Consider the following 16,949-nt stretch of genomic DNA (forward strand, 5'->3'; position numbering starts at 1 on the left):
TACAGAAAACATGCTGAAACAACATGAAAATGCCCACTTGCCACGCTGTGGGACTTACAAGCCTCAATTTCAAATAATATCCATGGTATGAATGTTATGACGATAATTTACAATTATTTTTAATAAGGTTATACTCCGCACAGCACAGGCAAATGCCCACATCACCACAGGCCTACAGTCAGCAATTCATTTCTCAACAGGTCTAACGTGTAAAAAAAAAAAAAAAAAAAAGAGCTTTTAATGAATCACACATATCTTCCATTATTATTATTCAAAGATTGGCACGGCGGCCTATTAATAGACAGTATACTCACCATATTTAGTTGTCCAAAACACCCGAGCATGTCCGGAATCTCCTCCTCCTCTTTTTTTACTGCCAAACAGTTGTGCATCCCATCCCTGACCTCCCATCCCACTCTCCTCTCCTTCTGAATCTTCCTGCTGTAAGCCAGCTGATGTCGGTTCCCGCCTCTTTCTCCGGCTGTTGTACCGGGTTAGCTAATGCCAGGGTACCCGCCTGTTGCTCCGGCTGTTGGTGATCCACCTGGCTGACTGCTAGCGCTGTAGCTGGCTCCTGCTCCGGCTGGCGGTGAACTTGACCAGCTGCTGCCACGGTGCTAGCCTCCTGCCCCGGCTTGGCTAACTGTCGGTGAACCCGGCTAACTGTTAGCTGCCGGTGAACCCGGCTAGCTGTTGCCATGGTGCCAGCCTCCTGCCCCGGCTTGGCTAGCTGTCAGTGAACCCGGCTAGCTGTTGCGGCGCTAGCCTCCTGCTGCAGCCGGTTTTGACCATCAACATGACCGCTGCATCTGCCCTCGTCGCCGCTTGTGGAGGCTTTTCTGACTCGTGTTGACGTATTATGCAACTCCTCCTTCTTTTTGAAAAAAGACAGTAAATTTAACTGTCTTTTTGACATGTTTGCGTTGAAATGGTAACCGTTTTTTCCTCTCTGCTTGCTCCTCAGATTTGTTTGTCTGTCAGGGGCGTGGTTTGGCCCAGCTTTTCAGTGCGTCAACAGATCTCCGACTCTTTCAAATGACGTTAAATCTTAATAAACAACATGAAATTCTTGGGATTTGTTCTGTAAAGTAATATATGCATATTATTAATTAATTTTAAACATTTTTATATATGTTTATTTTTTATGAGAGGTACTGGATCTGCCCAAATAAGTACCGGAACTACAGTGAGGGTATGTTCGCTTCCTGTTTTCAAAATAAAAGCACCAATTCTATCGTTATGGTTTTCTTAATAATAAAAGGCAACAGGTGTTCTATTTTTATGAAAATGAGCGGAAGTGCGTTACTCGCTATGGCTAACTCCGAATTCGCAGGAACACAACTTTAAACAGGTGTTATTTGAACAAATTAGCGTCACATAAGGGCTACTTTACTTTCTTCCTAAAAAGGTTAGAAATGTGGATAAAGTGGTATATTTACAGAGTTAGACCTAAAATGAAATCAGCTTCAGCCTGCTGATTTCAGCTCAGGTAGGGACGAAATGCATTGTGGGTTATCGTGTAGTTTACTACAGTGTGAACGGTCTGCTTACTATCTGGTCGTTTAGTGTGTAGGATGGAAGTATGTAGTATGTGGTTTCGAATGCCAAGCCTTCATAAAGAACAAATATTACAACAAGACAAAAATAGTAGTGATAAAATCCTATAATAATAGTAGTAGTAGTAGTAGTAGTAGTAGTAGTATAATACTGTAATACTGTTTCATGCCAAGAAAGCACATTTGGTTGAATTCAACTGTAGAGTGGCACGCAGCAGATATGATTATTTTACAGATTTAGACCAGCCGTCCACAATTAACTGATCTCTATCTAGTCTAAAATTTGACACCTACACACCTACACACACACACACACTCCTTTTTTGATAGGGGTTGTATAGGTTTAATTTGACCCGTAACACAATAATTGCTCATATCACCACAAAAGAAAATACTAACAAGTTATTTTGGAATTACTTTGTTTATTATTAGCATCTCTAATGTTGCTTCAGAAACTATTAGATGTGTAAAAAAACCACACACACACATAGTCGCATATCAACCTAACAAGGTGATAATATATTTTGCTCACAACTTTTTTATCTGCTGCTACCAACAAGCCAAAAGTCTCTTATTGCAGGTTTAACAAAAGTCAAATTTCACTTTTTTTCCATGTTTTTTTCCTCCTGCAGGGAGCACATGGAGGGATACCGAGACTCCTGTCCGGATCAGGTGGAAAAGTTCGGACGAGAGGTGAACGGGCTGATCAACTGGCTCATCGGAGGCCTGCAGGATCACTACAAAGAAGATGTCAAGGTATGAAATCCAGTAAATTAAACTGGGTGAAACAGACACTACAGTTGTAGTGTGGGTTAAAGCTCGATTCCGGTTTCCATTGATTCCTTTCGTGAGACACGCCAACGTTTGCAATTGTGGTTTACTGAAAGGGGAATTGAAAAAGGGATACTCCTTTCCTCAGCTACCCTTTGAAAGCACTGCTCAGATCCTTTTTCTGTCAAAGACACGTGAAAGTGTATTATAAAAACATGTTTCCTATACCCATGTTATCTCACAGCAGGGCCCATAACAGTCAAACCAGATGAAGTTGGTGAAGTAGGTTAAGTTCGGGCACAAAAGCCACATATTCAGGGAAAGCTCACAAGGTCATGTTTAAAAGAAAACCTCACATAGATGATTGGCAGAGGATAAGATAAAATCAGGAACTTTGTATTTTCCAACTCTCCACCCCGAACCTGCTCTCAGAAAGGTTTTGTGGTACTCAAACACTTTTGATTATCAGGAAAATGCAGATGTCATGTTGCTTGTCACAGTAATTACAGAAACATTTCACCTCTAATTAGGACATTTTTCACATATCGGCTTATCTATGACTCCACTTCCACATTATCAGAATTATAACATTGATAATATCATTTCATATCAACCTGCACATCTTCACTTTACTGTAATTTAACATTTTGCCAAATGATAGATAGATAGATAGATAGATAGATAGATAGATAGATAGATAGATAGATAGATAGATAGATAGATAGATAGATAGATAGATAGATAGAAGCAGAAGCTAACTGGAAACCAATGCATCATAATAGTTATGAAATCAGAGAAAAGAAAACTAGAAAACAAGCTTTGTTCCTTATTTTCAAATATAGACATGAAGACAGGAGAGAGGCTGCTTAAAGGACCAGTATAAGATCAATAAGGAGGGTTTTTTAAAACTGGAAATCATGCAAAGATATTCCAGTAGAGCCTCAGATTAAAATATGATGTGCAGCATATGTCCTCTTTCCCTATGATATGTAAGTGGGCTGTACCTATATAGCACTTTTCAAAGCAGCCAACGTGCTCATCAGTAAGAAACTAACCATCTAACCACTAACCAACCCCCCCCCCGATCTTCCGACTATAGCAGACAACCGCTCTACCTTCTGAGCCACAGCCACCCACATGTGAAGTCATGTGTTAAGTGGAGCAGAGTGACATTTAAAAAACCCGCAGACATGTGAGGGGCATTGGTCAATCCAACAGGAAAAACACACAAATGCTATGATGCTCTTTGGTCAGAAATATACGTTCCACATATGTATGCAGAGTTTTTAAACAGTAAAACTCTATTATTAGTATATATAGTTATGTAAATGTGCATGATTCCTCCCCTTTAATAATCAGCGAAGTGTTTTTTTAACTGTGAACCTGTGTTGTTGTTTTTTTCCAGCCCTACTTGAGGAGGATGATGACGAGGAAGTGGCTCACCGTTGACGAAGACTTTGAGCAGCTTTACAGGAGGACGGAGCTGCTTTCCCAGCACTGTGCTCTCATGAGACCTCCACATGTCCAGGTAGGGAAGGAGGAGGAGGAGGAGGAAGAGGAGGGGGAGGAAGAGGAGGTGGCAGAGGAGGATGAGGAGGAGGGGGAGGAGGAGGAAGAGGATGAGGAGGAGGAGGAGGAGGATGATGAGGAGGGGGATGAGGAGGAGAAGGGGGAGGAAGAGGAGGATGATGAGGAGGGGGGGGGTGGAGGAAAAGGATGAGGAGGAAGAGGAAGAGGAGAAGGAAGAGGTAGCAGAGGAGGAAGAGGATGAGGAGGAGGAGGAGGTGGCAGAGGAGGAGGAAGAGGAGGTAGAGAAAGAGGAGGAGGTGATGAATGAGGAGGAGGATGAAGAAGAGAAGGAGGAGGAGGAGGAAGAGGATGAGGAGGAAGAAGAGGAGGAGGAGGAGGAGGTGGCGGCGGAGGATGAGGAAGAGGAGGATGAGGAGGAGGAGGGGGAGGAGGAAGAGGATGAGGAGAATGAGGATGAGGAGGCAGAGGAGGAGGAAGAGGAGGTAGAGGAAGAGGAGGAGGAGGTGGCAGAGGAGGAGGAAGAGGAGGTAGAGAAAGAGGAGGAGGTGAAGAATGAGGAGGAGGAGGGGGAGGAGGAAGAGGAGGAGGAGAAGGTGGAGGAGGAAAAGGAGGAGAAGAAGGAGGAAGAGAAGGAGGAGGAGGAAGAGGAGGAGAAGGAGGAGGTGGAGGATGAGGTAGCAGACAGGAAAATGCTGTCAATCCTTTTCCGATCATTTTTCAAACTTACCATCCAAACTGTTTTTCTCTCTGGGAATACTGGGAATACCGCCACGTCTTCACCATGATGAGTTACTGGGAAAGGTGTTGGCTATGATCTGACAGCACCTACTGGCCCTCGATGCATCCTGATCAGAGAAACCTCAGAGCGCTAAGACCTCCGAGGAATCACTTAGGGAGGAGAAAAACAAACAAGCGTAATAACAGCTAAATACAGTGATATGTAATAGCTTCGGAGGTCTGCAGAGGAAATCCTAACTCCTCAGTGATCTCTGTGGAAGTTTCTTGGGAATAGTTTAGATGGCATTGTTTCGGACAGGAAGCTGCAACCACAGAAAGCGCCGAAGTGAGAGGGATGAATAGGTGGAAGTAGTGAAGGTGTTGCTCAGATGATCTGTAGGCGGCTCGGTCGTCTGACTTTATTTCCCTTTTTTTTTTTCTTTTTTTTAATTAGTAACGTCTATCCTGTTGTTCTGCCTCTCTCTCTCTCTCTCTCTCTCTCTCTCTCTCTCTCTCTCTCTCTCTCCTCTCTCTCTCTCTCTCTCTCTCTCTCTCTCTCTCTCTCTCTCTCTCTCTCTCTCTCTCTCTCTCTCTCTCTCTCTCTCTCTCTCTCTGTGTGTGTTTGTCTTTGTTTTTCTTGGCAACAGAAGTTTGCCAGGGAGCTGCACTACTATGCAGTGAAAGAATACATCGGACAGCTGATGAAAAATAACTACTCATGCAAGAACCGGAAACACGAGAAAGCAGCGGGGAAGATCCGTCATCAGTGGGATAAACTCGTTGAACTGTTTGAGAACATGGTGATGACCTCTTTACTTCCCCGTCAACATCAAAAGCATTGTCTCTGTTTGGCCTGCGCATGATAGGAAAAATGGATTTGGAGCTGATAAACTGTTTCACAAGGCAGCAACTTAAAAACATCCGGTGTTATGATGTGAAAAACAACAAGAGAGAGATCAAGATGATTTGACTTTTAGGATGTTTTCAACCAAAAAATTATTTTTAGTCCGATTGAATAAAACATTTCTTTTATAGGATTTAATTTGATTCTAAATTAATTGAGCAAAATCTCCCAAGAATCAAACAAAAAACTAATAATCATTTGAAAGTGAGTGAAAAATTACCTCAGAGGCAAAACTGATGATAAAACTTAAAAAACTATACTCCATCTGCCGCACTTTTGGACATTTTACCTTCCAAAAGTGACACAGTGGCCTGTAAAGAGAAATCAGTTAAAAGGAAAGCTGATTATAATTACAATCAAATGTAACACTATTTAACTCACAGTTATCCCCCTCATAATTAGTCTCTATACAACCCTTAATGCAGCCTTTGGAGAGCTGAGTGAGTTTATTTTATGTTTTTTGTTGATGGAAAAAAATGTTTGCAATCACACTACATAGCTATCTCTCTATCTCTCTATCTATATAATGGCCCAACATTGGCCCAATTACAGAAATGAAATCAAAGGATTTTAGGACATGTGTGGGGGGGTGGCAGGGGTGAATATATCAGCTGCACAAAAAGATTCTTAGAAAATGTAACTATTTCCATTTCTTATATATTCTGGGTCACATGAGGATAAGTCATCCAATTTCTGGTGAAAAAGAAAAGTGTGAAATTGGGTCAAATTAGACCCTGAACAGTATGTGAGGGTTAAATTTAATTATTTTAAGGTACATATGTTCTTTTTTACTTTTAATGTATTTATATTTGTCTGATTCCTCTGGTTTTATATGCTGTGGTGTGGATGAGGCTGCTAGTAGCTTACTGAGGAATTAATCCAGATCTGACCTGGACTACATTTCCCATGATGCAACCTGAAAGATGTGTCACACAATTGGTCAAGAAGAACAGTTTTTACCAGCTTTTTTATTTATTTATAGGGATGATTAACTTGGACTGTTGCATGAACATACATTTCTTAATTGATGTTAGCAAGATATTAAAGTTATGATCATAAAGTTCGAGTCATGATGACAAAATAACTAAAATTAATATGTTGGAATAATGAGTTTAACAACTATGAGCAGCACTAAATCCAATTTAGATTAAAGTTCATCAAGTGTTTTTTATGTTTTTTTTCTTTTTACGCAGAAGTCTGAACATGACTGGCTGCACTATGTAGGAGACGAGCTGAGCGACATCATCGGACAGAAAAACAAGACGGACATAAAAGACCACCTGCAGCCTTTAGTGGAGCATTACCCAGACTTCAGGTAAGCTTTTCTCTCTCAACACTTTAAAATCTCTCTGAATGTTAAACCTGATTTACAACCAATAAAATCTTAACAAAAAAGAAAAACATCTAAGAAAAATACATTGAACAATGCAGTGAGCTATGCTGTAAGTAACCAGATGTTGCTGGGTGTGGAACTATGGACACTTCCTTCCCTCAAGAGAGACTCGTCCATTTGAGAAAGATGTACAGTTCAATAAGAGATTTGTCAGAGTGGGAGCTTAACTAATCCATGCATTTCAAGAAGTGGATACAAAATGATAACTGCAACTGTGCAATGATGGTTTAACAGACACAGAGAGAGTAAATATTGCCACTAGGGAAAAGCTGGAAGAGCTTAAACACAGAATACATCCTACTGTAAGTGTCTCAGTTAATTTTATCTTTAACAATCAAAACAGGTTTGAAGGTATTGATTTTAAAGACAGGCCTGCCTTGTTTTAATGTTTCCTATTGGCCTTTGTCTAGACTAGGCAGGCTTTTATTGAGCTGGCAGGCTTTCACACTAATGAGATTTACTGTAACGGCCGTGAAAGTAATTATCCAGCAATTCCAATGCATTAACAATGATGTTAGACCTGGTGGGGTCTTAGTTGGTCTTCCAGTTTACATGCAGTTCAGCGTCATTGCCAGCCAAGGTTGTGCAGATTAATGAAGGGAGGGAATTCCCTGCAGTTACTAATGAATCAGGTAGGTATGTTAAAGAGGGAAAACATGCCCGCAGTTACGAGAACGCTGATGTGATGTGTTTCTGTGTTAACATGGCAAGGCAAGGCAGTTTTATTTATATAACGCATTTCATACACAATGGCAACTCAATGTGCTTTACATAAAACAGAAAAACGTGCAATTTGAGAAACATTAAAACATACAATTAACACCCCCCTAACCCTAACCCTAACCCCCACCCCCCACCACCACCCACCTCGAACAGATAATAAAAACAAAGTACAGAAAAATAGAAAGAGAGAAATAAAATGCTAGAATAGAGCATTAAATATAAGATTTGCTTTAAAATCATTAAAAGGACATAGAGTGCAAATGAAAGATTAAAATGTAAAGTGCTTTAACCTTCATGTCGTCCTCCCGGGTCAAATTGACCCCGTCTGTTTTGACTGTTTCTTCCTTCCTTCCTTCCTTCCTTCCTTGTTTCATTTCCTCTCTCTCTCCTTTTCTTCCTTCCTTCCTTACTTCCCTTCCTTCCGTCCTTCCTCCCTCCCTCCTACCTTCCTTCTTTCCTCCGTCCTTCCATCCTCCCTTCCTTCTTTCCTTTCCTCTCTCCCTCCTTTTCTTCCTTCCTTCCTTCCTTCCTTCCTTCCTTCCTTCCCTTCCCTTCCTTCCGTCCATCCTTCCTTCCTCCCTCCCTTCTTTCTTTCCTCCGTCCTTCCTTCCACCCTCTCTTCCTTCTTTCCTTTCCTCTCTCCCTCCTTTCCTTCCTTCCTTCCTTCCTTGGCTTAAGGACAACAGGAGGGTTAAAAGAGCTCAATCATAAGCTCAGGAGAAGAGAAATGTTTTTAACCTGGATTTAAAAATGATTTCAGTTCTGCTGGTAGTTTGTTCCAGTTGTGTAAAAGCTGCTTCATCATGTTTAGTTTGAACTCTGGGCTCAACTATCTGACCTGAGTCAGTGGATCTCAGAGCTCTACTGGGTTTATATTCTAACATGTTGTGGTTTCATTAAGCAACAACATCATTAGTGAAAGAAAAGAAAAGCCCAGAGTGAGGACATTGAACACAACATCTTACTTTAAATTTCTATTTGAGAAGTCTTAAAAACTGCTGTCACTGCTTCCCCTTTAAAATTAAAAAAACTTACTTAAATACACCCAGCTGAGGTTAAAGGTACTGTAATGAGGTTATCGTGTAATGATTGGTATGAGGAAGTGATGATGAAATAAATAAAGTGAACAAAATGAAGCAGAACGGAGGTTTGAGTTGCTGATTTACTCACAACAGACGGCAGAGATCACATGTGACTGTAGTGTTTACATAAAGCTCATAATGTCTGTCAGGAGGAAACGCTGGTTTAAACACAGACAGGCTAAATATCTATTTTGAGGGATATCAAAGGGGATTTTCTTTCCCTCAGATTTTGCTCTGATAGATTAAAAAAAAAGCAGCAGAGCATGTGGCCTCAGTGTGTTGTTATCTATGACTTTCAGGCTTTTTAAATGCTCAAGCAACCAAAACTATTTAAACTTAATCTCAATTAATTTAACTTACTAAAATGGACATGCTTTTTGTTTTTGATCTCATGCATAGATATTCCAGTAGAGCCTCAGATTGAAATATAGACCAGGAAATAGGCAGAATATGTCCTCTTGCCTCTTCATGCCCTGTTGACTTGGCCCCGGTGCTAAAACCGAAATAACCTAACCTTAATCTAAATTTGACTTGACTTACTAAAGTGGATATAACTTGCTTTTTATGTGATTGTCTGTTATTTTTGTGCTGTTATGATGTCTCATATCAATGATAAAAATGGTCAAAGCTCCAAAAACTTGAGGTATGTAGAAATGCTTCCTGCAGGTCAAAGGTCAGAGCTTCAACTTACTCTGAACGCTTTGTTTGAGATGTTTTTTTTTCCTCGGGGGGGTTGTGCCCTGCCCATTGTTAATCACTTTGTTTTTCCATGTGTTGGCCCACTCTCATATTTTGGGTCAGATTTCAGCTCAGATGTATTTCAAGAGTTTCCTTATCAAAAAGGAAAATCCCGACTACAGTTGTTTTTGTGGCCTTCGGAGGCCATCGGAGGCAAGCAGTGCTGACGTGGGTGGGCTTATCAGGGGGATTTTCTTCACAGAGATAAGAGTTCCAAAGAAAGAAAAAAAGGCACCAAGTTGCTGGCACTGTGGATTCCCTCAGCAGAGATAACAGAGACAGCCAGAGTTAAATTAAGAGCTCTCTTTCTGCTCACTGTCTTCCCATGCAGCTCTCTTTCTGCTCACTGTCCTCCCATGCAGCTCTCTTTCTGCTCACTGTCCTCCCATGCAGCTCTCTTTCTGCTCACTGTCCTCCCATGCAGCTCTCTTTCTGCTCACTGTCCTCCCATGCAGCTCCCTTGCAGCTCTCTTCCTGCTCACTGTCCTTCCATGCAGCTCTCTTGCAGCTCTCTTCCTGCTCACTGTCCTTCCATGCAGCTCTCTTTCTGCTCACTGTCCTCCCGTGCAGCTCTCTTCCTGCTCACTGTCCTCCCGTGCAGCTCTCTTTCTGCTCACTGTCCTCCCATGCAGCTCTCTTCCTGCTCACTGTCCTCCCGCGCAGCTCTCTTCCTGCTCACTGTCCTCCCTTGCAGCTCTCTTCCTGCTCACTGTCCTCCCATGCAGCTCTCTTTCTGCTCACTGTCCTCCCATGCAGCTCTCTTCCTGCTCACTGTCCTCCCATGCAGCTCCCATGTAGCTCTCTTTCTGCTCACTGTCTTCCCATGCAGCTCTCTTTCTGCTCACTGTCCTCCCATGCAGCTCTCTTTCTGCTCACTGTCCTCCCATGCAGCTCTCTTCCTGCTCACTGTCCTTCCATGCAGCTCTCTTTCTGCTCACCGTCCTTCCCTGCAGCTCTCTTTCTGCTCACTGTCCTCCCATGCAGCTCTCTTTCTGCTCACCGTCCTCCCATGGAGCTCTCTTTCTGCTCACTGTCCTCCCATGCAGCGGTCGTTCTGCTCACTGTCCTTCTAGGCAACTCTCTTTCTGCTCACCGTCCTCCCATGGAGCTCTCTTTCTGCTCACCGTCTTCCCGTGCAGCTCTCTTTCTGCTCACTGTCCTCCCATGCAGCTCTCTTCCTGCTCACTGTCCTTCCATGCAGCTCTCTTTCTGCTCACTGTCCTCCCATGCAGCTCTCTTTCTGCTCACTGTCCTCCCATGCAGCTCTCTTTCTGCTCACTGTCCTCCCATGCAGCTCTCTTTCTGCTCACCGTCCTCCGCAGCTCTCTTTCTGCTCACTGTCCTCCCATGCAGCTCTCTTTCTGCTCACTGTCCTCCCATGCAGCTCTCTTCCTGCTCACTTCACTATCCTCCCATGCAGCTCTCTTTCTGCTCACTGTCCTCCCATGCAGCTCTGTCCCAGTCCAGCCACTACTACAGAGACAAAGGAGAGGTTAATTAGTCAACTCTCCCCAGCTGAGTTAATCAACTTCCCTGTTGCTGCTCCTGCTGAAGCAGCTCTGCCCATCCTCTCTCCTCTCTCTCTGACTGCCCAAAACCACGCACTCCTCCACCAACAAGAATCTACAATAATAATGAAATGGACAACAAAAAGTCAAGCTTCAAATACAGACACTAAGACAGGAGCTAGAATGGCCTGTTTTTAGACAGAGGCTGCATAAAGAGCCAATGTAAAATAAATACTGGAGTTTTTTAATCATGCACCAGGAGGTACGAAGTCTTTAACCCCCTGTTAGGAGCATGATTGGTTAAGGTAGTTGTTCAGTTGTATGTGCTTTGAATTAGTAGAACTGGTTGAATTAAAGCTTGTGGTAGCTATATACTTGGATATAAATGATAAAATCTGTTTAGAAACTAGTATATTTGATATTAATGATAAGGAAAAGCACTTCTCTTTATCAAATAAAACGTTTCATTGCTTACGATTATGATTATTTTTATACCTTTAATATGGACAACTCATAAAATCCAAATTATATTAAAAACATTTGTGGAAATGCTCTATGAGATGGGAAAGTAGTAACATCAAATTATGTTTTTTTTACATCTCATTTTCCACTCTTCATGCAAAGACATTCCAGTCAAGCCTCAAAATAAAATACATGAATGTTTCCTATTCATGCCCCAAGACATGATGTTGACCTCAGCTGTGAAGTCATGTGTCCAGCAGAGCAGAATGGCATTTAAAAAGCTGCAGACATGTGAGGAGTATTGGTCAATCCAACAGGAACAACAAACGTGGTGATGAGCGTTGCCATGACGAAAGTTGTAAACAAACATGGCGTCTGTGGAGGATTGTGACATAAAAATGCAGGACATGTGATGTGCAACCTGTGATTCCTGTCTGATGACTTATCTTTCATTCAGCGTGGAGTTTACATTAATAATTTCCAGAATGCAGAAAGAAGCAATGATGCATGAAAAAGGAGGCCTGTGTGAAGTTGCTCAAATGATTCAGCTAAAAAAAAAAAAACATAGAAAGAGTAGGCAACTGCATTTTTTTAGAGGAACAGCAACAGCAGAGAAAATAAAGTCTTCCCAGCAGTTTCTCACTTTGACGGAAATATCTATATATATACACCCTGCAAAGCTTTGCCCAAGTTAAAATACATTAGTCAGCTCTTTTGAAGGGAAGTTTCTCATTACTTAACAATACAACCCAACCACTCAGATCATGTTCCCTCCATCAGAGTCTCATTCAGAAACACTGAACAGTCTTCAACAGTGGAGAAGAAACAAAGTCTTCCCACCAGTTTCCTGCTCTGAAGGAAACATCTTAACTCTTCATCGTGGGCAGCGAGACCAAACTCTTTAGAAACACATTTCTCAAGTCAACAACTAAAGAAATGATCCCTGAAAGTATAGTCTTGGTTTGTTGGGGATGTTTCTCAGGGTCTTATGTCTGGAGACCAGCACTCGTACTCCTGGTGAACTCCTGCAGTTCACTAAAAAACTCCGCCTCCTTCTTCTCCTCCTCCTCCTCCGCCCATTTCTATTTCTATTCCTCCTCCTCCTCTTCCTCTTCTTCTTCCTCTCCCTCTTCCTTTTCGTCTTCCTCCTCCTCCTCCTCCTCCTCCTCCTCCCCCTCCTCCTATAATCAAAGTGACAACTTCTCTGCTGTCAGGCCTCCTTCAAAATAAAATTAAAACTGTGTAAATAAAAATATAGAGTTGCATTGGTGTGAACATTTTGCTACAGTATGAAAAGATTAAATATAAAGCAGAAAGTCCAGTTTGAGTAACACATGAGTTTAAAAGCTAATCAGATGTCAAAACTCTGCAGAAGACAGGATGTTACAAGTCTGGAAAGTTATCACAACAGCAATAAATCTCTCTCCATATCTATGATTCATATTTGTCTCAATTTGTCTGATTAAGGTTCGACTTTGTTGTTTCAGGTGTTTTTACAGCAGCTCTGTGTGAGTCTGATACTGAAAATATTAGATTTGAAGATTGACCCTCACACCATTAATAATCAAATAGAATTAAGTTGTGATACAGTGGGGACAAAAAGATATAACCTGCAACTAAATATATGTCAACACCAAACAGTGAGTTAATAGTATTTTGAGCATCTGGCTTCCACAGTTAATGTTTAATCCTCCAAAATGAAGAAAAAACAAGTTAAGATTAATTAAAGTGAACAGAGCTTCTTTGTTTTGATCTACAAAACAGTCCACTGTGAACATGATTCTGAGTTTCTGAGAGAATAAATGTTATCTGTAGAGATTGCTCAAATACTTCCTTCATTTTACACAGTAGGATTAGTTTCCTCCATCAGAGACTCACTCAGAAAGTCCAAACAAAAGTGTTAACTCAACTTCATAGTTAACAGTCTGTTACATGTGTTAGACTATCAAGATGCAATTAAGCTCTTTGATGCCACTTTATCTTTAGACAACTAAACAATCAAACCACTCAGATCATGTTTCCTCCATCAGAGTCTCATTCAGAAACACTGAACAGTCTTCAACAGTGGAGAAGAAACAAAGTCTTCCCACCAGTTTCCTGCTCTGAAGGAAACATCTTAACTCTTCATCGTGGGCAGCGAGACCAAACTCTTTAGAAACACATTTCTCAAGTCAACAACTAAAGAAATGATCCCTGAAAGTATAGTCTTGGTTTGTTGGGGATGTTTCTCAGGGTCTTATGTCTGGAGACCAGCACTCGTACTCCTGGTGAACTCCTGTAGCTCACTAACACTCCTCCTGGCCTTCAATATAACGAGTTGATGAGATGATGAAGTGCAGGTGGCGTGACGAGTTGATGGACAGCAGCAGGTGTGCAGGTGGATGGTGCAGGAAGGCTCCACCTCTGACCAACTCCAGACAAAAACACAGGAAGAGACAGACAATCATAGAAACACCCACAAGAGTGAAAGGAACAAACACTATGACCCTGATAGTGATGATGCAACAAGTAGAAAAAGACTTTGTTTGTTTGTTAAAGAGATGCTGATGAAGGACATGTGCTCCTACTTGGACTGTTTCCTACTTGGGGAATAAATCAAATATAAGATTTATTAATGTGCAGCTTAGAGAATGTAGTTTTTAGCTTCTTTCACAACTAGATATTTAAATCACCATGCAGATGAAAGTAATACTTGTCCTCACAACTTGTACTAAACCAAAATTTGCGAGGTTATTTCATCAGTTGAGTGGCGACATATTTCCCTGCATTTTAACACAGTGTCACACAAATATTCAGCCAAAAATTCACAACAAGAAGTTCATCGGTTTCTGATGACACAGTAATTATAGGAGGAGGAGGAGGAAGAGGAGGAGTGTGTTAGTGAGCTACAGGAGTTCACCAGGAGTACGAGTGCTGGTCTGCAGACATAAGACCCTGAGAAACATCCCCAACGAACCAAGACTATACTTTCAGGGATCATTTCTTTAGTTGTTGACTTGAGAAATGTGTTTCTAAAGAGTTTGGTCTCGCTGCCCACGATGAAGAGTTAAGATGTTTCCTTCAGAGCAGGAAACTGGTGGGAAGGCTTTGTTTCTTCTCCACTGTTGAAGACTGTTCAGTGTTTCTGAATGAGACTCTGATGGAGGAAACATGATCTGAGTGGTTGGGTTGCATTGTTAAGTAAGGAGAAACTTCCTTTTAAAGCAGCTGACAAATGGATTCTAACTTGGGTAAAGCTTTGCAGGGTTAAGATGTTTCCTTCACAGCAAGAAACTGGTGGGGAGACTTTTTTCTCCATTGTTGCTGTTCCTCCAAGTGGTTGTTTAGTCTTGTGTGTTTTTTTTTTTTAGCTGAATCATTTGAGCAACTTCACACAGGCCTCCTTCTTCATGCATCATTGCTTCTTTCTGCATTATGGAAATTATTAATGCAACCTCCACTCTGAACGAACGATAAATCATCAGACAGGAATCACAGGTTGCACATCACATGTCCTGCATTTTTATGTCACAATCCTCCACAGACGCCATGTTTGTTTACAACTTTCGTCATGGCAACGCTCAGATTAGAAGCTCATCACCACATTTATATCTGTTTGTTTGTTTTTCTTGTTGGATTGACCAATGCTCCTCACATGTCTGCAGCTTTTTAAATGCCATTCTGCTCCACTGAACACATGACTTCACAGCCGAGGTCATCTCTTGGGCATGAATAGGAAACATTCATGTATTTTATTCTGAGGCTCGACTGGAATGTCTTTGCATGATTTGATGATCTGAGTGGTCTGTTGTATATTTAAATGAGGAGGTTTAATGCTCAGTAAGTTTGAAGTTTGGCAGAGCTTTGCAGAGAATCACCAGAGTCACTAAAGGTTGTCTTGCTTTAACAGAACTAATAAAAGAGTGAAGGAAAATTAAATGATTTATAGTCTTCACATGTGCTCAGAAAGGAGGTCTGATCAGATAGCGTAGGTGGAAACACATGTGAGTGTTCAGGGTTGTGTAAAGTGTGTAGTCTTTTTCCATGAGACGTCAAGAACATCTGAGTTATGATTCTGAAGAAAACTTTAAAACTCGTGTTTGGAGATTTGTTTTAAAGAAATTGAATGTCTGAACAAAATGTTGTGGTCCTCTGGAAATTTTACGGAGAATATTAATCACAAATATTCTCATTTTAAATCTGAATCATGAGACAAAATCCTGTGTTGGCATATACCAAAGAAAATTGAGTAGCTAGTTGAATGAGCACATGACTGCAACAAACTTTAATTTTTCCTTCCTTCTTCCCCTCCACCCTTCTTTCTTTGCTCCCTCCCTCCTTACTCCTTTCCTTCCTTCCTTCCTTCCTTCCTTCCTTCTTTCCTCCCTCCTTACTCCTTGTCTTCCTTCCTCCCTCCTTCCTTCCTTACTCCTTTCCTTCCTTCCTTCCTTCTTTCCTCCCTCCTTACTCCTTTCCTTCCTTCCTCCCTCCTTCCTTACTCCTTTCCTTCCTTCTTTCCTCCCTCCTTACTCCTTTCCTTCCTTCCTTCCTCCCTCCTGTCCTTCCTTGACTTGAGAACAACAGCAGAGTTAAGGAAATAAATGTTAATGAAGTCATACATAAGGATCATGTAAAGCTTAATAGTTTTTTGACAGGATAAACCAACCACTCAGATCATGTTTCCTCCATCAGAGTCTCATTCAGAAACACTGAACAGTCTTCAACAGTGGAGAAGAAACAAAGTCTTCCCACCAGTTTCCTGCTCTGAAGGAAACATCTTAACTCTTCATCGTGGGCAGCGAGACCAAACTCTTTAGAAACACATTTCTCAAGTCAACAACTAAAGAAATGATCCCTGAAAGTATAGTCTTGGTTTGTTGGGGATGTTTCTCAGGGTCTTATGTCTGGAGACCAGCACTCGTACTCCTGGTGAACTCCTGTAGCTCACAAACACTCCTCCTCCTCTTCCTCCTCCTCCTCCTATAATCACAATGACTTCCCCTGCTGTCAGGCTGACTTCAGATAAAAACTAAAACTGTGTCAATAAAAAAACAAAAAGGTGCACTGAGCGTTTTGTTACAGTTATCTACAGCATTAAAAGATTAAATATGATGCAGCAGAAAGTCCAGTTTGAGCAACACACCCACGAGTTTAAAAGCATCTCAGATATCAAAACTCAGTACTGTAACAACTCTGGAAAGTCATCACACATGTAATAAATAATTCCCTCTCCATGTATGATTCATATTCGACTGGTCGCTGAATCATGATGCACGACATAAAAAGATGATTCATGTTCAACTTTGTTTTATTCAGATGTTTTTTCTATGTCAGACTTATACAGATTTGAGAATTGTCCCTCGTATCGTCAATAATCAATTATAAAAGAGTTGTGTATTTTGAGCGTCTGGCTTCTACAGTTAATGTTTAATCCTCCGAAATTAAGTCAGGTGGGGAAAAAACTGAAAATGAACTAAAGTGAACAGAACTTAGTTGTTAAATCTACAAAAATTGTGCACTTTAAACATTATTCTTTCATCTGGGAAATATGAAGCTGCAGCAATTTCAGATAAAATAAATGAAATT

The 16,949-nt window shown here is 41.3% G+C and overlaps 1 protein-coding gene and 4 non-coding genes across 5 annotated transcripts in view; 2 read left to right on the top strand and 3 right to left on the bottom strand.

The window, feature by feature from the left end:
- The window catches only part of exoc3l4 (exocyst complex component 3-like 4), a 41,537-nt gene that overhangs the window by 22,046 nt on the left and 2,542 nt on the right, over positions 1-16,949 (top strand). Inside the window, exons 9-12 of the mRNA XM_053336039.1 lie at positions 2,189-2,312; positions 3,733-3,855; positions 5,222-5,374; positions 6,672-6,793. Of these exons, the coding sequence (XP_053192014.1) occupies positions 2,189-2,312; positions 3,733-3,855; positions 5,222-5,374; positions 6,672-6,793 (522 nt within the window). The remainder of the gene's footprint in view (positions 1-2,188; positions 2,313-3,732; positions 3,856-5,221; positions 5,375-6,671; positions 6,794-16,949) is intronic.
- On the bottom strand, positions 12,137-12,343 carry LOC128376087 (small nucleolar RNA U3). Its single transcript, XR_008323239.1, has one exon. It is a non-coding gene; the product is annotated as a small nucleolar RNA U3 (small nucleolar RNA).
- Positions 13,387-13,593, bottom strand: LOC128375950 (small nucleolar RNA U3). Its single transcript, XR_008323111.1, has one exon. It is a non-coding gene; the product is annotated as a small nucleolar RNA U3 (small nucleolar RNA).
- LOC128376063 (small nucleolar RNA U3) lies at positions 14,342-14,548 on the top strand. The gene has a single exon (XR_008323216.1). It is a non-coding gene; the product is annotated as a small nucleolar RNA U3 (small nucleolar RNA).
- Positions 16,028-16,234, bottom strand: LOC128376069 (small nucleolar RNA U3). The gene has a single exon (XR_008323222.1). It is a non-coding gene; the product is annotated as a small nucleolar RNA U3 (small nucleolar RNA).

This window comes from Scomber japonicus, chromosome 16 (genome assembly GCF_027409825.1).
Source record: "Scomber japonicus isolate fScoJap1 chromosome 16, fScoJap1.pri, whole genome shotgun sequence".
Lineage (NCBI taxonomy): Eukaryota > Metazoa > Chordata > Actinopteri > Scombriformes > Scombridae > Scomber > Scomber japonicus.